At 39.3% G+C, this 23514-nt stretch overlaps 1 protein-coding gene across 2 annotated transcripts in view; it reads right to left on the minus strand.

Annotated features, from left to right (window-relative positions):
- The window catches only part of PRMT3 (protein arginine methyltransferase 3), a 119931-nt gene that overhangs the window by 9736 nt on the left and 86681 nt on the right, over positions 1 to 23514 (minus strand). For both annotated transcript variants that reach the window (XM_019552045.1, XM_019552046.1), the window contains 2 exons: positions 8880 to 8930; positions 8598 to 8685 (listed from right to left, as the gene is read on the minus strand). In XM_019552045.1, coding sequence (XP_019407590.1) covers positions 8598 to 8685; positions 8880 to 8930 — 139 coding nt within the window. The remainder of the gene's footprint in view (positions 1 to 8597; positions 8686 to 8879; positions 8931 to 23514) is intronic.

Consider the following 23514-nt stretch of genomic DNA (forward strand, 5'->3'; position numbering starts at 1 on the left):
CACCTAGTAAAGTCGAGGCAAAAAACCTAGCTACTTTTAAGACAGATGGCAGCCATATTAAAAAATGGACTGCATAATAGGAAACCTGCAATAATAGAGACTGAGTAGGACCTACAATGTGAGATGTTTCTATATAAAAACTACTTGGGACCTAACAATGTCTTGTGGCCCTGAGCTCCACAACCTAGTCATACAGCATACAAAGTCTTCCCAACCCTGAATTTTAAATATTCTGTCTGTATATTATGACAAACAGGCATTACTGTATACTTTATTAGGCTTTCTCTTTCATTTAAACTGCAAATAGTCTTTGACATACTTTATTCATATCAAAATGTTTCTGCAATTCATTTTTGTAACCATTTCTGACTCCTTACCAGCCCGTCTTTTAGGACTGGGATGACCAAAAACTAACATTATTTCTGGCCAAACTTTATATTCTCCCTCATTCTTTGCACACGCTAACCTTGCCTAACTTTTTGTCATTGGCTGTACACCGAGCAGAGGTCTGCACTAAGTGTTTACAACGTCCTGGTCGCTATTTTATTGAGGGTATCATTTCAGTGAACCCCCTGAACGTGTGCCATAACTAAATTATTCCTCCTTGCATATATGGAGCATTGACTTTTTACCCATATGATGGATACTAAAAAATGTGATTATTTAATCTAATCAATTATTTCTTGTGTGTATTTAAAGCTAAAAAGCCACAGAAACAGATGCACATTCCAATAACTAGTACATAAAACAACAGCAGAACATACGAAATCTATGGGCAGGTGCTTAGAAAATCTGCCAGGAAATGTAAAATCAAATTAGGTATTAAATAAATGAAAATATTTGTTAAAAGTGCATATGAACCTTTGTGACCGTCAAAAATGCAATTTAAGTGAACCTAAGAGGAATGGTCTAGACCGCTATTTCCCTGAAGCTTTCAAGTTAGTTCAGTTAACCAGAAGAAGAACAGTTATAATGATGGGAAGCTTCTTGATAACTAATTTTACCTTGCTTCTCAAAGCAAGAATGCTTCTGGAACCCCTGCCAGTTCTTTAGAGGTGGCTTGGGTATCCTGACATTGTGTAGTATGAACAGCCCATTAGTTACACTACCCTTTCCCTAGCTGCCAAAGTCAGCATTGCTGCCTGGAATCCCTGCCGTGCTATATGCTACAGCTTTACCACCCACCTGGATCCTACAAAACAGGCCACACAGAAGAGTGTAACTTGGTCATGAAGAGAGCCTGGGCAACAGTGAACTCCTTCTGTTTGAATCGAAGGCTCCTTTCATGTTGTAGCAGCATGAATTAGCTATGAGAAGAGCTCTTCCCTAATGCTTAAACTTGTGGGCTCAAGGTTTCCAAAAAGCCTAAATAAAAATTTGAATGCCAGATCCTGAAACAAGTGCTATAAAATATGGCAGATGTGGCAACACAGTAGGGGGGTGTTCCTACACCAAGAAACCTACCTCACTGCGTCCGACAAAAAAATAAGCTTTGAGTGCCTCCCTGGGGGTACGTACATCTGGCTGACCCCCTTCCTGGAGCACATCTGCAAGCCTGGGATAACTGATGCCACCACCTGGGGTCTGGACTTTATCAGGACTCAGACCCCTTGGGGTACAGAGGCCTCATAGACCTTGTGGGTGCTTAACTCACTGTGGGATTCTGGAGTGCTTCTTATAGCCTGGATGATTAGCAATAGCTTCCCTTAGTCAGCTGGGCAAAACAAAGCTAAAAGGCTTCCTTAATTCCTCTCAAGCAGGTACAGCAAGGCTTGGTAACAGATAGCTTTACTGATTGGAGAGGGTACGCATGGGGAGGGGTACAGGTCAGAGAAGTACCAAAACAAAAACGCTGAGCAAACTAAAGAGGCTTGATAGCCTTTTGACATGCTTCTAGATCACTTCATCCTAAGATTCAGGTAAGTTACTCACAAGTTCATTCAGAGACTGACTGAGCTTGCTCTGGAGGCTGCATGGCTTGCTGGCTGTGGCCTAAAACATCTCTCTCCCTCCCAAGATGGAGGGACCCTCTTTATAACCTTTCTGACCTCACCACCTGGACCCAACAAACATCAGGTATTTTCTGAGCCTCACTGATGCTGGACAGCGCGTTAAAAAAAATGTCAACCTGTCAACACCCCCCCCCCCCCCCCCGAGGAGGGACCGCTGTCTTAGGACCGTCCTCTCCCAGGCCAAAGGCAGGAATTTTAACAATAGACCTGGCCATGGGGAGAGGGAACTTCCCACTTACCAGGTGATCCCCTAGGCAACCAGGTGGTTCCCAACAACCGGGCTGATAGACACATGGGCAGGGAGAGGGAGACAGACAACCCAAAAGAGGGGGCTGGGATGGAGTTCTTTCACACCAGATACCTGCTTTGCAAAAGATTCCAGCATTCTACTGCTTAATTCTTAATGAATGGGAAGACCGAATATAAATAAAAGGTCCAGGTATCAGTAACCTCATGGGTGTGGTTACCTTAATGTCTAAATTTTAAGGAATATTAGCTTTAAAAAGGTTAAATTACAGTATTTCACTTGCCAGCAGACAAGTCCTATGGTAAGAGAACATTTAGTTACAACTGAAGGCAGGAAGAATCAAAATCAAAATCTCAGTTAGGAACTTAAATCCTCCAGGGATTATAAATGGAATGCAGAAATATTTCAGTTTAAAAATCAAAACATCCAGGAAGATTGACTGGGCCAATGCCACTTTTCTATTCCTTATTTAATAAATCTTTGAGTAAATAAATTAACATGTTAAAGTGTGTTAGTTTGCAAACAGCTACATACTAATGATACATGCTACGGAGTCGAAATGGTAATCAGAGATTTTAGTGGGGTTTAGTCCTAAGAGTTCTACTTCAGATTTGCTTTGCTCAGCCTTTTTTAGCATTTGTGGAAAACAATAACATTAAGGTTTTATTTCCTTTGCAAGGCAATATCAGGAACATAAAATGACGACAATGTGCTGTTTTATCGCTAATAGAATTTGGTGGTAAAGTTTCTCCCTCCCCCTGCCCCTCCCCCCCCAGTTTGGTCTACCTTAATGCATAGTTACTGGGGTGGGGGGCAGAGGGAAAGAACACAAATGTAGAGACTTTAAGATTATTTTTAGAATAGTTAGATTTATTTAGCAAATGTCCATGCTTGAATCAAATGAGGGAAGCCAGGATATTTTATATTGAATGTAATGTTTGTGGAGATGCAGAATAGCAGATGGATATTTTACTTTTTTGGTTGGATCGTTAACGAGGGGAAATACAAATTCCTATTTATTTATGGAAACATGAGAGAGAAATGTGTAAGCTTTTTAGGGGGTGGCTATGGGAAGCTTGCCTAGCAGCGGCAGGGGATCCAACATATGGCATCCTTAATACTGGATGAAATATTTTTCTTCTCAATAAAGTCAGTTGACCTCTTCCTGTAGTTTCTTCCATTTTTCTACATTTTTTAGTATTAAAAACAAAACCAGCAGACTGATGCTTTGCTTAGCTTCATTACACATCAGATTCAGATCCTGAATCATGCCTAGTAAAAGAAGTTACAGTGCCTGCCTATCAGATGAAAGTAATTTAAAGAGCCTGCCTTACTACTGCTGCATTTCCTGGCCTCAAGATCTTTCAAGCCAGAACGAAAAACTTACACGTGTCCCATTTTCCTAAAGACAACGTTTTCCAGTCTTCCATATACAGAAAGGGGTGGGTTTTTCCCTACTTCTACCTGATTAAGCAGTCTAGTCACGGTTAGTATTACTGGTCAAGAACCAATGTTCCTTTAGGACCAAAAACATACGTCTAATTTGAGACTATAAAAACAGGCACGAGAATCCAGGGAAGGATTTAACTACTCTATAGTGCAGAGCAATGTAATGATCTTGCAATGGCATAATGCAGATCATTTCATGTTAAATGATCAACATACTTAAATATCTCATAGCAGTCAATATATTTTAGCCAGTAAACATAATAATGCAACCAGAGCCTTATACTGATGCCAGACAACTTAAAAAAAGAGCTGCTACGTATTTCTGATAGAGGATTGGGATCTCATTTTATGATAATTTTATTTAGAAACAAAAGGTCTACAAGGAACGTGGAGTTCTGCCAAGCTTGTAAACTGATTATTTTTAAAAGTCCCAGTATAGAATAGGGAATTGATTTACTTGACCTCTGTCACAAGCTTCTAGATCCTTATAAAACACAGACAGCAAAATGTCACCAAGGGAACTTTGCACATCATTTAAACCAGGGCTCTCCAACTTTTAAGTGGTTGGGGCCAACGTGTCCATTTGCCTCAGGGTCCACATACTACATGTCTCCCTGCTGACTTGCACCCCCCTCACAGCTGCACCATGTGTGCATCTCCCTGCTGTACTGAGCTCCCCTTCAGCTGCTGTGCACCTGGACACCCTACCTCACCCTAAGCTCCCCAACCAAAGGCTACATCACGTTTCTCAGGCACCTCAGGCTGTGTTGCACTGCACAGCACCAGTCTCTGGGGCAGGAAAGAGGAAGCTGGAGGGAGAGGGGGTCCAGAGACCCTGGTGCTAGAATTGGTGAACTACAAGGAATAAAAGCACTGGGAAGGAAAGCAAAGAAACAAGAGTTGGGAAAGACCAGGATAAAGTTTTGCAGATACTGGAAGATAAGCATGGGAAACAGAGCTGGCAAAGGGAGAGTGGCAGAAGGAAGGGCAAGATGCTACCTAAGAGACAAACTCATTCAGAGAGGCACAAGCTTTCACAGACAAGAGTCCATTTCCTGTACTCTCCAACAGTGTCAAAATAGCATGAAGAAAGATTTGAGAGAGAACATCTTTTAGAGGTTGAGGCCATGTACACATGTTTAAGTGATTTGGAGAATTTCCCAGGTTAGTTTTCTTGGTAGAAAAAGCTTACCCAGAGACACCTGAGCAGACACTTGGAGGCTGAGCCCCAGAAAGGAAGAGAGCTTGCAAGGGGGCCTCTGTGCACAGATCTCAGTGTTCTGTAGGCTCCCTCAGTCTGCCTGGAGAGACAGGGCAGCAATTCATAGGGCAGTCCTGATTGGCTGACCCAGACTGCTCAGGGCCAACCTTCATTTCCCTACAGCATAATCTGAGGATTGTGAAGGGGGCATATTCTGCTCCCTACTCAGCTACAGCAGCAGAGTCCAGCCCAAATGACAGACCATCTCCCAGAGGGAAGTAGGGTAGTGGCTAGAGGGGGGTGAAGGGAGAAGCCATACTGCCATGCTTGAGGACTGTGCTGCAGCTTCTTTCAGAAGGAAAAGTGTACAGATATTTGCTGTCCCAGGAATGATTTAACCCTGGTTGTTCCCAGGTTATTTTTCTCAAGGAGTAGCAATTTTTGCTCTGAAAGAAAAATCCTGAGCATCTGTACACTTGTGGCTTCTACAGGGAAAACTGTGACTCCTAGTTGAAATAGAAAGTCTTATGTAGACTGAGTAAGAGATATGAAAAGGAAGTGCTGATAAATTAGCTGACAAAGAAACCTCAGCTTCAAGTGATTAGGTATAGAGGGGAATAGATTTTTGGAACTCTAAGGAAAGAACCAACAGACTTTGACAATAACCACAGAAAGGGGGAAAAGATTGAACTGTACTATGAACTAGCTCAATAAATTTATAAGCCAAATTAAAAACCGTGACCCTGAACTGGAGGAAGGAAAGGTGCAGTATTACCTGGAGGAAAAGGAGGTGGGATTACTCAGAGCTAAACATTGAGAAGGAACCTAAAAAGGTATGAAACAGACCGAGGAAAGAGGGCTAAAGGGAGCAATATAAAGGGAAGGAAGCCAACGTAGAAAACAGAAGCAGAAAGGAAGATGAGGAAGAGAGTGAAATGAGAAGAAAATGAAAAGCTAGGAAAGAACTGATATAAGATTAGTCTTGTGACCACTGTGTCAGAATATGCCAAATCCTGTAAACTGATTTTAGAAAGTCACTGCACCTATTAAATGAGGTGGGTTAGGCAAATCTTTTAGTAATTGCAGGAGGTTAGTAAGTGTGAACTGATCTATGTAACAATAAACAATGTGCATATTTTGACAAATGTCACTGGACTTTACAAAACAATTTCCCTGCATGTTCAATGCTGTTCAACCTTATGTAGTTTAGCGGATCTTAACTTGGACTACCTCAGGAAACAAATCAAATCAGTTGTGTTAAAGCAAATATAAACACATGCAAAGACACGATAAGGATGAGTGCCAGTCAAAAACCCAGGGCACCTCAATTGAAATGTAATTTCAAGAGGAAATAACTAACAAACCACACAAAAGTACTGTGCCTCTGAAGATCTCATGTGTCCCTACACAGCTATAAAAACAACAGCTGTACATCTCAACTGCCTTAAAAATCCTGCAGAGGGTGAGTGTGGCAATGAAATCAGTCTGATGGTTCTGTGGGTCATTAATGACATCCTTGCAACTGACTTCTAAAGCAAGTTGTTTGCTGTGAATACATTATTACAACTTGCTCAGTGAGAACCTGGAGCCTGACATTCAAAGCAAGGGCTTCAGAAAACTGATAAAAGGAGTATTACCATATACAACCATACTCTCACACAGAGAAACAACTGAAAACCACACATTAGGTTCTTCTCCATTCTCCTAACAATCCTAGCTTTGCTCCAAGTAACTTTTACTTCTTTGGTCCTCTAAAAGGAAGAGGGAGGAAGACCTTTTTTTTTTAATTACAATGACAATGTATGGAAGGGTAAGCGGCTTTGGAACCAGCCCAAAACTATCTAAGAGTCTTGGGATATCTGTAGATGTGCAGTGGCAAGGAGGGTTACACAGAAATGGAACATGATAATCCGCATCAGCAAGCCATCACAAGATGTACTTTGGCATGACATCCTGTGATTTTTCTTTCTTTTTTTTTAAATTCAGATTGCAAATAATGCAATGATTTCAGGAAATCTGAACCCTTGCAAAAAAAACCCTACAGGAAGCAGCCAGCCAGAGACTATACCTGCTGGGAACAGAAAAAGCAGCAGTTTTAACAGGGACCAGTTTTAACAAGGAACTTAAAACGTGGTGATATTTTCTATACTTTTGACTAGGCATTCACAGCCTCGGCTTTGTCCACCTGCTCTAACACACTCCTTGTAGGACTTTCCCATCTCTTCTCCTCAGCCTCTTTTTATAACTACTCTCACAACCCTCCCTCCTTCCCCCACTATTTTTTTTAATGTGAGGAGCAGCAGCTTTTAACCTATCCTTAGCCTCATTACTCCGTTTGTTTTACCTACTCTCCCCCTAACTGAAACCATACCTACAAGGGAAAAATGTGAAACCCACGTTTGTAACCACCGCAATATTTACTTTACTTGTTCATTGTACCCCCAACCGTGTTCATCTATTCTTTTAATTATAAGTTCTTCTGAGTGAGGGTCAAGAAGTTTTTACAATTAGAAAAAGGTTTCAAAAAAGGGTTTCAAGGTAAGCATATGGGCTGGGGTGAGCAGAAAGGGAGCAGAAAAGTAAGTAGTCTTCCTTCAAATATTAGTTGAGACCAAATTCTAGCAGTAACAAAACAAGCAAAAGAGAAAACATTTAGCCATCTGTTTATGTAAAAGTATAAAGGAGATAAGATTTTTTTTCCTCATTATATAAAATTTAATAATTTCTATTTTGATATTAAATGCCACTTTAAAAGGAAAAAGAAAAGAAGTTACCCTCAGCAGACCAAGCATGGCAATAAATATCAAGACTTTCTTAATCATAAGCCAAGTTCTAGCACAAACGCACTGTACTCCATGGCAATTCTGTTTATTGTCTCTATTTCTCCATCTGTAGAGTTGGACAATTTTTAACCACCAATTCAGGGATGCATCCTGAAGATTGATTTTATTTGAACAATACTTCAAACATGTATAGTAGAATTGAGTAGTGTTTTTATTAGCACTATTTAAACTTTCAACTCTCTACTATAATAGTTCACCTGAGTTTTGGTTCATCTTTACTGATAGCAAATTTGCTCATTTTGAAATTCAAGATCAATCTCATTTTATGATGGAATTGCTACAGTTTAGTGTATTCAGACAAGGCACAAGTGAAGAGCATCCAATGGAAAGTGTTGATTGCAAGTTCTTTGGAATTGTTTTCTATTAAATTAAACACAATGGTAATACTTCAGTAACAACAAAATGTAGTCATGGGCTGGATCAAGATCAATGTAAGCATACTTTGGAGGTACATTCCAGAAAACTATATAATAAACTAATAATAATTTAAATATACATACTATTGTCATGTGCAAGATTGCAATATTTAACCAAAAGAAGACCACTCCAATGTCAGCTACTATAACATTATATTTCCACAGAAAAAAAGAAAAATCCATACTTGTAGAAATATGAACATTTTTCTAATAAAAACAAGTAATGGTTATAGTATAAAAATGCAACACACACATTTTCTGGTTCCTACACGCATTAAAATGGAAATTATGTAAAGTATAGCTTCAAGAACTCATTCTATAGCCACTTTCAACTTTTAACAGTTATTTTGATATAAATTCAACAGTAACAAAACAAAACACACAGTCAATGCTGTATTAAAAAAAAATCTTGCTTTAAATAGTACATACCTATTTTTACAGAAATTGGATTCTCAAGAAGAAAAACAGTTTGTTTCCAGTGTGTTTTGGTACTCCTGGGACCAGTCGAAAACAAGACCTGCATTGACAGAGTTCAAAATCCTCTGATGAAGTACATTTTTAATATCACGCTACATAAATCTATTACATAAAACACGCACTTTAAATGCTTGCAACAGCAAAATAGGCCAGTTTTGAAACACCTTGGGGCAACAAAATGAAAAATATACATCTTATATAATTAATTTTGAATGTACAACCTCAAGTACTTACCCTGTTGTGACAGTTCTTCTCAAAAAATATATCGAAGTAACCTGCAACTGCCTATAATAAAAGGAAAATACAAACCATGAACAAAGAACAAGTACAGCAACAGTGACAATCATTCTGGACATAGTCTATCGCAAAATGATAGACCTTTTAGTCTTTTATGTTAAAAAAAAAAGAGAGTAACTTTCCCTTTTCCATTTCTCTAGAGAAGTATTGAAACTAATAGATGAAATTCCAACAAGTAAGTATCAGAGGAGGAATAAAAAGCATGGGGTTGAGACAATTCTTGAATTCATTTCTAGATTTATATTTCTACTGCTTCCTTAGAGCTGTATTTAATTAATTTTGGTTTATCTATTCAGTTGATGCTTTAAAAAAAAAAATACATATAACCACTTAATGGTATTAATGACATGCTCTTTTTTTGTAGGACCCCATTTAAAAGCAAAAAACTCTTCACTCTTCTACACTAGTGGTTTTCAACCTTTTTGGACTCAAGGCACCCTCCCCCACCAAACTTTTGCGTAACTGAGTTGCACTCAATTTAAAAACTAATTTATATACAAGTGGTTACCACCTTGCAGAGATACTGAGCAGCAAAGGTGTGGAATTGTCCGGGCAGAGACCAGAGTGAACCCGGGCTCATCTGATTACTGTATTTACTCAACTAGAAGATGACCCTGACTACAAGATGATCCCCATTAATTAGATTTTATATATAGAAAATTTATAAACCTGTTATAATTTTCAACGTATAGAATCTAATTATTGGAGGTTTGCCTTGAATGTGTCCCCTTCCCACTGCTACAGCAGGAAAAATAAGTCTTGCAGGAGTCAGGTAGCCCCCCTTATCCTCTGCCTCTCCCTAACTTCTTCCCCTTGAAACTCTTTCTACTTCTTACTGTCAGATCCCACTCTCACTGAGGACATGGAAGCAAGGAGAAAATTTGAAAACAGTGACCTTGAAATGAAACATGGCTGTAGCAATTTGCATCTAGTACCCATGAGCTTAGTTCATGCAGAATAGATGCATGCTACCTTTTTTGAAACTCTTGCAAGTTTAACACATACTTTTGAGCAACATTTTTATATCCACTTACATAGAGTACAAACTATGCATGATATTAGTTCAAAGCAAAAAGGCTCATGTTTTACCACTGTGCTGGGCCCCATCAGAGTCAATAGCATTTCAAGCCATGGTAACTCCGTAGCTCAGCATGCGTGTGTACTTCAAATACCTGCCACAAAGGATCCATGTGCTAATTAGTACCCCGACTCATGACTGGAGCTGGGTGTTCTTGTCATGAGTCCTGGGATCCTCCAGACGTGTATGTGGATAAGGCACAGGGCACCCTGGTCTGGCACTACCTCATGAAGGGCAGGGCCACACTAATCATATATAACAAGGTGAGAGAAGGGACAACCAAGGGATTCTTGGTGAACTGTTTGGGGTCCTGCTTGGTGATGTTTTCCGGACATTTAAGGCTGGTGAAGAAACAGGAATCACTGGAAATGGGAAAGAAAGGTACCACTCAGATTTGGGAGTGAAGAGGAAATTACACCACATTGTGGGTCACCACGATTTGAAAATGAGTTGGCACCGAGGGGGACTGCATACAATGGGCACTACTACATGTTTTATTTGGGTGGGCTGCACTAACCTATCTATGGGGTCGGCTCCCATCAGCCCAACGTGGGCCATGTGTTTTATAGACATGCTCAGTGTTGGCTTCATTTAATGACCTTCATAGTTGGTTTCCATTGCTGAGTATGTGCTGCTTTTGGCAGCAGTTCAATAACAAGCAATATATTTAATGACATTTCCTTATACACATTTATAAGACAAGGGGCTTGCTTCCCCCCACCCCTCCCCGGTCTTAAAAATTCGAGTCAATATAGCAATTTATCTGGTCATCTTCTCATACCTCACAGCACCCTTCAAAGTATTTGAAGATACCCTGGTTTCATAGTTGGTAGGGTCAGAAAGGACCTAAGCAGGTCATCAAGTCCGACCCCCTGCCGTGGCAGGAAAGAGTACTGGGATCAAATGACCCCGGCAAGGTGTTCATCCAGCCTCCTCTTAAAGACCCCCAGGGTAGGAGCCTGCACCACTTCTCTTGGAAGTTGGTTCCAGACCCTAGCCGCCCTGACCGTGAAGTAGCGCCTCCTGATATCTAGCCTAAACCTACCCTCTGCCAGCTTGTGACCGTTATTCCTGGTCACTCCTGGTAGTGCTCGGGGGAACAGTGACTTCCCCAATGCCTGCTGATCCCCCCCCCCCGACTAGTTTATAACAGGTCACAAGATCCTCCCTCAGCCTTCTCTTGTGGAGGCTGAACAGGTTCAGGTCCCGTAGCCTCTCAGTGACCTGGTCATAGAAGGCTACAAGGTTGGTCTGACAGGACCTACCTCTAATGAACCCATGTTGGTTACCCCTAAGCATAGTCTCCCCTGCTGACCCCTCGTGGATGTGCACCAGAATAATTTTCTCAAACAGCCTGCCCACGATTGAGGTAAGACTAATGGACCTATAGTTTCCCAGGTCCTCCTTCCTCCTTTTTTTGAAAGTGGGAACCACACTGGCCCTTTTCTAGTCCTCTGGCACATCACCAGAGCACCACGAGTGCTCGTAAAGCTGTGCCAGAGGTCTCGCAATAACCTCTGCTAGTTCCCTTAGCACTCTGGGGTGGAGATTGTGTGGTTAAGAATCACTCCTCTATACTGCAGCTTTTAGTCATGACTTCCCTTTAAAAAAAAGAAAAGAAAATGGAAAAACTAATGCAACTTTAAAACAGTAATTCCTTCAGGTGCATCCTCACTGATGGGTTAATTCAGCCAGCCCTCTTTGGTAGCTACCATGATTGGCACCTTTAGTGCTCATGAACACAGAAAATGAGAGGTAGTACATTAAAAGTCTGCCTGGTGCCAAACCTCTACTCAAGAAGCTCCCTGTATATAAATGGTAAGGCATAGTCAGGAGATATGTATTTCACTACCCTTAGGCTAAGGAAAGGGAGTCTCAAGACTCCCCACTAGTGATTTCAGAAATCAGCAGTATGTAAGCAAGGGAACCATGGCTGCTCCCTACTACCTAATATTTCCAAGTGCCCTTCTCAAACCCCATCAAACATAAGAGCCTAGTCTCACCACATATGTTAATCCCCTAACTCAAGAGAAAGTAGAAATTGACTTCAAGTCAGTTTAACGCATTAGTCAAATGTCTCCTTTTAAACATAACTTTTTCAAAGCGAACAGAGTCTGATATGCCTCAGGGCTTCCAAAGGACAAGTAATAAAAATCCTCACTGCAGTGAAGTGGAGACTGCTAAAAATAGAACTGAACAACGCAATTTCATCTCTCCAAAGTCATCTCCTCATATATGTATTTGTTTTCTATTGTTTTCTATTAAAGATGCAACATAAAAATGCTTGAAAAATGTGGTCTCAAGCCAGGCTATGATTTTTCTAATGCAAAATTTCAGCCTTAGAAACACAGCATATTGATCACCAGTCTGCACACCCTGTTAAAAAACTGCCACTCAACAGCTGGGGAATCCCCATACTTTGCAATACAAAAAGGGAGTCTCTCATTACCAAGGATCCTAGTTTTCTCTGTTTAAAAACTGCAAAATCTCCAATAAAAATTCCAAATTTTCTGATTAAAACCCCCCAAATCCATGTTTTTCCACTATTAAAATCAAGCACCACTCTTTATTTCTCTCTCTAGGTATCAGTCGAACACAATGTTTTATTGATATATTTACAATTTTAAAGCAGGTTGGAAACCTATCGTGCCTCATTCAGTATAATAAAAATAAATTCTAAATACCTATATGTTTTGGCGTTTGAGTTTGGATTTTTTCATAGAAAATCAGAGCTCTCCTGCCCCCTTTACTCACCAGGACATGGGTCCAGCTGCTGCTATCCTGCCCCACTGCTTTGTGGCACTGAGCAACCCTGATATGCTAGTGCCCTGCCTCTGCCCTTCATTCCCAACCCACAGTCTCCTGCCCCTGCTGGTGACCCTCACTCCTGACCCATGGCCCCCCATCCCTGCCAGTGCCCCCGACTCCTGACCTGCAGGCCTCTGGCCCTGCTAATGCCCCTCATTCCTGACCCACAGCCCACCACTACCCCACCAGCCTTGCTGGTGCTCCTTGCTCCTAACCTGCAACATCCTGCCAAGGCCGGGCCCCCCCCCCCCCCCCCCCCCGAGTCACAGGACTCCAGAGACGGGGAAGGGGGTGGGAGGTCCTTCAGGAGCAGTGGGGAACTGTATGGCAAGGCCATGGGAGACCAGTGCCCATGTTCTGATGCAGCTGGGAGATGCTGCCCAGGAAGTCACAGACGCACCTGAAGTGGGGGAGGTGCGGAAGCCCCAGCCTGGGCCAGCACCATACTCCAGCCCAAGCCAAGGCTGGATTCGTTCCTTAACCCTTCTCCAGCTGCCCACAGCATGGTCCAGGCCCAGGCCATATTTGGATTAATAGCTGGGACCACAGCAGACTGCTGCAAACAATTATCACCTCCTAAAACAAAGGCATGTGAAAAAGAAAGAAGTGTTTCATTGGTGATTTTCTGTAAAGCTTTTATTTGTAGGAAAGAGACAGAAAAAAAAGCCATCTGGAGAAAACCTAGCCATCTAGATTTAAAAAAGAAGCAATAATGAAGCTCCTCATATCTACAAACAAGCACAGAGATTATGACCTCAAAAAGTTAAACTAGTGTCTGCTTTGTGGTCTGAACAGTGGCTAAAATGGGTTCCAGGCTATGAGCAAAGAAACTATTTCCTTTTTGCTGTTTCTAGGATTTTTCTCTTTTGTAAGTAGAAAAGGCTACATATAAATCACCTATCCATAGCCAATTTCTCCTAAAGGAAAAATTAACATTCCAAATTTGACTAGTTACTCAAGTCAAAAAGTAACAGGAATAGTAATAATGGTACTTATCCATCCTGAAGCCTCTTACATAAAGCTGACATTCTATCATCAATCTAGTGAAACACCCTCCTGTTAATTATTATACACAAATTACTTTTGCTAGATTAAAAGTATGCTTAGGCTTTTCACATCTCATCTGTAGCCAAATTGACAAGGGAAAACTCCAGAAGAAAAAAAAGTTGCGTCACAAAAATGAATTCCCCCAGTCCAATTTCTAGACAGATGATAAGATTTCTAAAGGAAAATACCTCCCACTTTGGCTCCTTTGAAAATCCCAGCCTGAGTGAATACAATGGCCGTGTGACGTGCCCTGAAGTTCCCCAATTCATGTCCTGATGGAAGACAGAGAAAAACTAGCACCCTTATAAAAGACTCCCTCTTGGGAATGCGATTTCCAAGCCAATCAGAGTGTAAAAAAACATGAACTGTTAGGCAGTCTCCTATGCTCCCTTCTCAAGGGCCAAGATGAGCCTTTACTAAGGTCTCATTCCTATACATGTAAATAATCAGCATGCATAAAGTTAAGCACATGCCTAAGAACTTGCAGGAAAGTCTTTATGCTCTTCTCTGAGATGAAGTTTAGAACGTTAAGTTTGAAAAATCCAATGGGCTTGTCATATAAGCAGTTTATTCTTTTAATTTTGTTTCAGCTTGGATGATTAATGTCAATTGTCAATACAGTTAGGTTTTTAGTACAGCAAATCTTTATGCTGAAAAATAGTAATTGCATCAGTTCCTAACAATAGCACACACAGCCAACAGAGTTTTGAATACTCTTGCACTCTGCTGAAAACTATTTTTCCCTAAAGAAGCAAAACACTCAAATTCTTCTCTTTCATGCTACACACACTTTTAATACTGCATTAAATATTAAAGTTGCATATAGCAACTATAAGATTAATGAAGGGATCCAAGCTATACAAGTCTAGTATTTATGCAATACATCATGTTTTGTCAATTTAAAAAAAAAAAATGCTTAAGACAGTAACGAACTAAACGTTTGAGTGAAAGGAACAATTTAAATTACAAATACGTCATCATAACACAATGGCTTGCATTTTGAAAAGTGCCTACTGATTATGGATGTGCAGTCTGAGACCCTTTGGCAGGTCTTGAGTTAAAGAGTGTTAAACACCCATTCCCGGCTCAGGGGTTCAAAAACCTTTGAAGGACCCATACTATTGCCACCTTTGAAAGTCTTGGCCAGTGACTGTATGAAACACTTTAAGAATATCAATTTTATCACAAAGTGAGACTCGTCTTATTGTTATGAACTAACAGAATTTTAACAAATTTTAATAAAGCATAACAGTCCAAAATAGGCTAACTTGTTAAATTTTCCAAGAGAAAATACATGATTCACGAAGCTAGTTTTCACACCATATTTCTGTCGAGGCTACAAAGCCATTGATCTAGGAAGCGTATGTAACTGCCATGAAACAAGACTCAGCTTATGACTTACAACATAACTAAATCTTCATGCTCAACACCAGTCACCTATTTTGGCAAGCAGAAATGAGGGATATCAGAGTTGCTTAACAGACCTCATAAACTGAGGTCAATGGCAAGTGGTTAGGTACTCCATATGCCACATATTTAGCTATTTCCCTACTGAAGATTCCTGCTTCACGCTCTTGTTTACCAGTGAGCCACAAACACATAGGAACATTCATAATCATGTTTTCCCCCCTTCATTGCTCATGCAATATCCTTGCACTACCCCCAACTTCTTAATGGCAATTAATAAAATGTTGATTAATAAAAGAAGCATGCATCCTGCATGAGGTCTGAATACAGCCTTAGTATAGATTGGCACAGGCATTTCTCAAAAGAATACTGTTAAGTCTTAATTTCACGCTTGAAAAATAATCTTGGTTTCTCTGATCTCAGGTTGAGTTTTAGGGCACTAGTTCTCTTGACACCGAACAGATTTCATGTAAAAACTACCTATGCCCAAGTCTCTGTTCACTGAAAAGCACAAGCAACTGAACAACGGCTAGATGATAAAAGAGAAGAGCAATGGAATCATCTTTGTGCAAATTCAGCAGTGTCACTTTGACTGTTGGACTGAGAGCATCTGTGAAGAGCTTGAGTATAATGGGAAGCTACCCTACGCTGTTTTTCCGCCAGAAGACAAGCCCTAGGGGAAAAATCTTGCATCATACAGAGGTGGACATTGCTGGAAGGATGGAATCTTTTTCATTCCCACCTACCATTTAGATTAGATGTCTTAGACCAAGGAATGTCAATAGTCCCTATATGCTTGCCAGAACTGCACCACCAGACATCAAGAGTAAGCAAAATAAATCACACCTGGCAGACTGAAGATAAATGGCACCCACTACATGGCTACATTGCAGCTCCCAGCAGACTAAAATCACAGGAAAGTTTCCCCTTTCCTATGCAGCCACTAGAAGAAACACTGAATAAAAATGGGGCAATCATGACCAAGGGGGGAGTTAGGATCAATATCAAAACTACCAAACATCTTCCTAAAGGTTCAGGTTGGCCAACACAGAAAAGCTTGAATTGCCTCTGAACAAAATTAATATGCAACTGTGGCGATACTGTAATGATGCAAACACCGCATCCAATGTGGAAGACACCTTCAGATTACAAAACACCTACTGGCCTGCCCACCAATGAGGACCTTGCTAAGGCTACAGATTGAGCAATTGTATGTACTCATTTTTGGACTCAAATCTGAATATAGTGACAAAATACAAGACGATGACAACAACCACCCACCATTCAGATTCTACAGGGATGTGTTAAGGTGACCACATGTCCCGGTTTAGCCATGACATGATTTCAGAGGCCAGTCCCGGCTGGCAGTTGACAAATATAATGGGCATCCCAGAAACTCAGGGGTTTGGCTGGGAGTCAGAGTTATGCAGAGCGCCTTGCACACTGCCTGAGAATGCAGGGGGAGGCAGTCCTGGATGAACATCCCAGATTTCCTTATGGTCAGCCTAGGATTAGTGTATCTTTATCGTTTCCACAAAGTTGCTGCCTGAAGTGCTTCTGGGAAGCAGAATTTGTGCAAAACCAACAATCATTCTTCACTGTCCATTTTCTACTCATCTTAAGTGAACAGCGATCAAAACTACTCCTGAACTATGGGAGGGGGGAGCCAAAGGAAACAGACAGTAACAGTTCTCTATACTTTTAACAATACTTCCATATAACTTTAATATCAATATGTACAATATGGAAGTGTGTTCTTCCCTCATTCGGGTCTCACACATATGGTTTGTATTTTAAATCCAATAGTAAAAACTATACTTTGGTCTTAATCTCAAAACATAGCAGGTACTGAATATCCTGCAGTCAATTTTGGTTTGTGCTTATTTTTACCTATTGTATAAGCAAGTCACAGCTGAAACTATCCACAAAACAAAAAAATGTGTAAAATGCAAATACAGTAATTAGCTTCTGAAATTATATCTGAACTTCCAAGATGGTAATATAGCAGACAAGGTTGTTTGGCCTATGTTCTTAGACCAACACAGCTACAACCTACACCCCTGTAATATATGGTAGCATGACAGATTTGCACAAATTCTATTCCAAAAATGGCAATGCCACTTGCAACCTTTCAGGTTACCTTGGCCAGTTAAGTAGGTACGTCCTCTTTCCTTCACCTTAACATTTTTTAAATATAAAATGAATAAATTTAACTAATTTTACAATTATTGCTAATATGATGACATCTTGAAAGGCTCCCATCTCTTTAAATCAGGGGAAGGTCAAGGTAAGAAAAAGTTTGCAGGGAATTTTGTCAATTCTTCTTGTTAAAAGAAACTATGTTTTAGTACTACTGCAAATTTAGATTCTGATCTACCAAAAATTAAACATATGCTTTATTAAAATCAGCAATGTTAAGAATTTCACTGTATGGATAGCTGGCATGCCTGAATGCTATGTTGTTTTAGTCTTAGTGTGATTTCCTATTTCCAAACTAGGCTGAACATGTATGGTCAGTTATTTCAAAACAACTTACTATATGGGTAGGAAACTGACGAAAATAATACTATTTTTAAACAGGTCTCATCTGTCATGTACTATAACAGTTGCATACTTTTATCCTAAGTTTTTTCTACTACAAATTATTTAAAACCTAGGCTACTAGAGTATATCTTAGGTTTAAAGCACTGATCCATGCTTATAAAGCGTCTACACTCATGTATTGTCTGATGCTACAGCATTCTGAAGTTATGAAATAACTAAGTTTGCTCATACCAGTTGAGATGCAGTTTATAGCTGTCACTTCACTTACAGACCTAGTAGGCACATACATATTAATACAAGTCTGTTTTTATGTAACCCAGCATGACAATTCAAAACTGAATTCAAAGCTGAAATGGGCCCCATACAGACTTCAACTGCTAATTCTCACCTGATTTTGTAAAGTTTTTAAACAAGTTAAAGGATTTTTTTAGATTCAACATGAAAGGTAAGCAAGGTTTTGTAAGAGTTGGGGAAAACCAGTACCATTGTTGAATTTAAATGTAAAAAAAAACCAACATGAGCCAGGTCCTACAGGAATCGTGGCCAACCAAAAGTGGAGCCTTCATAAAAATGTAGTATTAGATTATTTGCTCTTAGTTTATTTATTTATTTTTGAGACTTAAGCGTGAACTCTGCTTAGTTTTTCGTATTTTCAAAACACAATCATTAATATGAGAGACTTTAAAAACAAATGAAAGCCAAGTGTTTCATATCACGTAAATCAAAAATTAAGGGCTTAAACAATCTGTCACTAGACTCAATGTAGAATCAAGAATTAGCAACATGACCTCTAATTAACACCTCTCTAATAACCTAATTTTATATCTTGTACCTGTATTCCAATACAACATTCCTGCAATTTTTTTAAAGAAACAGCTCAGAAAAGCTGAAAATTAAATTATTTTGTTTTCATTTAATATTGACTCAATTCTATGCAAAATTCACTATAAATTGTGGGAATAGGGCTTCACAAATTGTGAAAGCTTAAACATCCTTCTGAAGAAGGTGCTTGATAATATAGTTGTTACTATTATGAAAATAACAGTAACAGCTATATTATGAAACACCTTGTTCAGAAGAATGTTTAAGCTTTCACCATTTGTATACTCTTCAGGTTAGAAATTAAGATTTCCCTTCACCTTTGGCAACATGTAAAGTATATAATTAAACAGAAAAAATAATGCAAGGGAAACCTCAACAGTTTATAAAAGTGAAGACACTGGTAATATAAACTTGAATCTAATATAGTAAAATGAAATGCCAAACTAGTGAAGCACTTCCCACTAAACATTTCAGATTTCTTCCAAAAAGAAAATACTAAATGGATGGGGGAAAACAAGCAAGCCAAAAAAACCCCACACCCCAAAAAGTAACCTAACACAATTTGTTATTTAAAACAAAGTATGGTCCTTTCTCCCTCTCTCTCTCTTTTTCTGGGTTAGTTTCACCATCTCCTTACTTCAGCTTTGACAGCTTATCCATAGTTCCACCGAGGACTAATCACAATGAACTTTAGCATCTCCCTGCAAGTCATTTATGTGCTGGTCTCTGAACCACAGGCACAAGGAAAATGAAAATGATGACTTTTAGAATGGTAATAAATAACTGAAGCTATAGCCTGACATGCTTTGAAAGGATGTTATATGTTAGGAAATACTACAGCAAGGGAATTATTCTGCCTTTTGTTCTCAATAGATATGTTGTCAGGAAAAAAAAATATTACTGTAAAGAACTCAAATAAATTCAAGGCACCTTGAAGCTAAAGCTAAAGGTTAATCAAGTAAGGTAGCAATTAGAATGAGCTTCTATTGCTTAGACTGCAAAAGCAGCATTCCACAGCTATCAGCAAAATTTCAATATGCCTATAGGAGAGGAAGTGAAAGCTCCTTGAACTAGAAAAGGTAGGCCATTAATCTGCAAGTAAAATGGTAAATCCTATGCAAATAGTAACTAGGATAGTTTGATCAATCTCTACTTACTGAATCTATACAATGTGTAAATAACCTGAATCTATAGAATCATGTGGACCTCCAAAGAACGCAGCTTTAGAAAAGGATCTCTCTGTATGCTTCAAGCAAATATTACAAGAGCAAATGCTTATCACAAGCAGAAGCTATTTTACTTAATTGCTACAGGAAGAGTAGTAATTTTCATTCAATGTCCTTTTTTTACATACATTAAGATACTAAAAAGCTAACACATGACGTGCAGCAGTAAAATGCCTAATACACAATTCTTTCATTTATCCAACAATCTTAAGTAACTGAAATGAAAGGAAACAAAATAAAAATATTTTGTTTTAAGCATTTTACATAATGTGCCTTTTCTGTTAAAGAAAATTAATCTCAGCTGATTCTTACACACACACACAACTGCTTCAGACCCTATCAGAACTGGTAAAGACAACCTTACAAATTCACTTAGGAAAAAGGAAATTAAAAATTATCATCATCACTATCACCTGCAGTGAGTAATTTATCATTTTTTGCTCTTTGCTGGTATCATGTTCCAACAGCGTGTGGCTATAGCAGATACAATTAGGCAGCTGGCCACAGAAGTGGGAGTATAATGTGCTTTTGATGGAGTTTACCCAAGCATGGAGATAGAATGCTTGTAATCAATCCATGCAGCAGAGTTACTAGGTTCTTGTCACAGAAATACAGCCGCTACGCTAAAAACTATTTTTAAAAAATACCGAACCTTGAGAATTTTTATTGGCCAGTATTCTCTGCAGTTAATAGTTTAGGGCCATTGTTTAAAAACAAACAAAACAAATGTGCACAATAATACGCTATAGCAATTCAATCAAAAAGATCTTCCAATGTAAAACAAAGAAGCAATGTATTTAAGACTGGTACATGCAACACCAAGACCTAGGTTTCCAATTTGTGTCTAAACACATTCAATTTCACATGCTGAGGTTCAAATTAAGATACGCATTATAGTACCTGCACTAGGCTTTTACTGCAACTGACAACTGAATTTCCAACCACAAGGCTCACAACTTCTGCCTGAAAGTGTCCAAAAGTTTAACGTTGTTCAAAAAACAAAACCCCAAGCTATCCCTTCAACAAAAGCCACTTCCTCCATAATTAAAGTGAATTTGTTTTCTCATCCTGAAGATGATAGCATATAAATTATGTCCTCCAGTTTATCTCCTTTCTTCACCCATTTACCCACTTTTTTTTTTTTTTTTTTTTTGAAATATATCCCTTGCTCTTTGACAATGTCTCCAGGGAGCAATGAACAGATACTGCTATTTTCTGCCCAAGAAATATTATTCAGGACAGAAACTAGATCTTTAACCAAATCATGGGGAAAGCTCACATAAACAAAGAAAGTTTGTCAATTGATTTCTAGTGTGGGCAGAACACCATTATATTTTATATTCCACATACAACTAACAGCCAATAGTGATAAACTTAGGATGCAATTAATGACTTTTTTCCTTAACGGCACCTATCAACTGATATTAGCCAGATGTCTCATTAAAGTCTGCAATGACAAAAATCTTAGTTCTCTAGCAGGAAAGATGCAGTTTTAAAGCCTTTTTTTAAACCAACCAAGAAACAAAAATAATTAGCTTGGCAAGGTTGAACTTAGGTCAAACCATACTGCGTATTTCCTCACAATATCAGTATCTTATGACTGCTTTGTGCTCTGAATTTAGACTTTTTGCAAGTTAGAGCGGCTAACAGAAGAGTGAATTTAATCCTAGAATGCACTAGCAGGTAATAACAGGAGATGACAGAAAGAATACAGTAACTATGTGACTGCTGATTTCAAAATTTACATTTTCAAAGTTTTGAGAATGCAGAACCATATACAACAGACACAGTTTACAGTCTTTTTATTTTGGAAAAGAACAAAGGCACTTAACTTCTGCATATTTCTTGGATTAAGCAGGAAAACACACCCAAAAAGTCTCTCTGCAACTGAACTTAATTATTAGGAAACCTGGAACAAACAAACCACACCCCTTTAAACCATCATACAGCTTTTAAGTGAATACAAATTAAGGAATAAAGCATATTGAAGAATGGAGTGATGGTGTAGTATCCATGCCCACCTCAGGTGCACGTGAGTAACATTAAGGATGTGTATTACAAGCATTATATAACAATATGAAATATCTTCTTTATCATAATGTAAACAATTCTGTTGGGGGAGTTGTATGTTTACAAGCCAAATAAGTGAAGTTTGCCTGAAAATTTATGATGTTACAAACTAAAGGTTCCATTCAGTGATGCTTAGTACATACTCCTTTTCAGTTTAGGCCTCAAGGCCCACATTATGAATATTTTCTGACTTTTTCACACCAGCATACTAATCCAGAAAAAAACGATTTAACAACTGGAACACAGTGTGTACAGACCATCTGCAGACAGCATTTTCCAACAATGTGCCTGTCTGTCTATGCTGGGGAAAAAAAAAAAAAAAGAAAATGACTGACACATTGGCTGACCCACAGTACAGCTCATAACAATGCTAACATTAACTATGCCAGTGCAGCTGACAAAGGTAGACGATATATAGTTTTGAACAAAAGACTTCCCTAGTGCAGACAGCTTAAGTCAGGGTTAGGCAACAAGTTTTGGTGAGCTGTCGAGGGCTGCTAGGGCAGTCTGCCCCTTGATAGGCACCCTGCCGCCCTGGTCACCATTGGAACTGGAAGGCCCACCCGCTAACCCCTGACCTTTGCCACTGGAAGTCTCTGCCACAGAAGTACAGGCAGTCCTCGACTTACAATTTTGAGTTATGAAGAATGGCACTTATGATGTTTATAAATTGACGCCCTGTTTCGACTTTACAATGCTTGGTACAGCTGCATACAGCTGGTAAGTCTGGTGTGGTGGAAGGAGGAGGGGAAGGGGCGTGGGGGGAGCAGATCAATGTCCCCATGGTGAAGGAGGAGTGGGGCTAGGGCAACAGCTGCCCAGCCGGGGCGGGATGGGCACGGGACAGAGCTGCAGCTCATTTGGGGGATGCCAATGTGGACATACAGCCCAGCACTGAGCTCCAGGCTACCACTTTTGTACTCTGTAATTTTTTAATCAGATAAAGTGCTTTGTATTTTTTTTTGTTAGAGAAGCCAAAAATAGGAACAAACAGATATCTTCCTTTCCCTTTTCAGTGTTAAAACTTTGGCATATACTAAAGATAGCTTTTAGTGTAAAAAATAAAATAGCATCTAAACTATAGTGAGAGACATTCAAGGAAGAACTTCAAAAGCTATTTTCCAAGCACACGGCTGCACTCTTCATGCACCACCTCAAAAATTCTCAATACAAATAATGGACTTTTATTGTTCATTTACTGCAAGGTTAGGCAGCCTGATATGATGGATTGACTGTCAGTGTCTAACTAAACCTCTATACTCCATCATAAAAGGAGCAGACATTTTAGTCATAAAATGTCAGCAATCCTATATGACAAAGTACAAAATACTTGACAGTTCTACTTATATTTTAAAACCTGTGATCATGGGAAAGTTTCATAAACAACCTTAAAAGCTCACAAGCAGACATACAAGCTAAATGCTGATTTGAACTATTACTGTAAGTGGGTTTTGTCATGGTCCTATGTTGAGAGAAATAATACTTTAACCAATATTCTACTTTTCTCTATAAAGAAATAATGAATGAAAGACTGAGATTTTCATTAACTGACCTCAATTATCCAGAGGAT

This window comes from Crocodylus porosus, unplaced genomic scaffold (genome assembly GCF_001723895.1).
Source record: "Crocodylus porosus isolate Cpor-Errol unplaced genomic scaffold, CroPor_comp1, whole genome shotgun sequence".
Classification (NCBI taxonomy): domain Eukaryota; kingdom Metazoa; phylum Chordata; order Crocodylia; family Crocodylidae; genus Crocodylus; species Crocodylus porosus.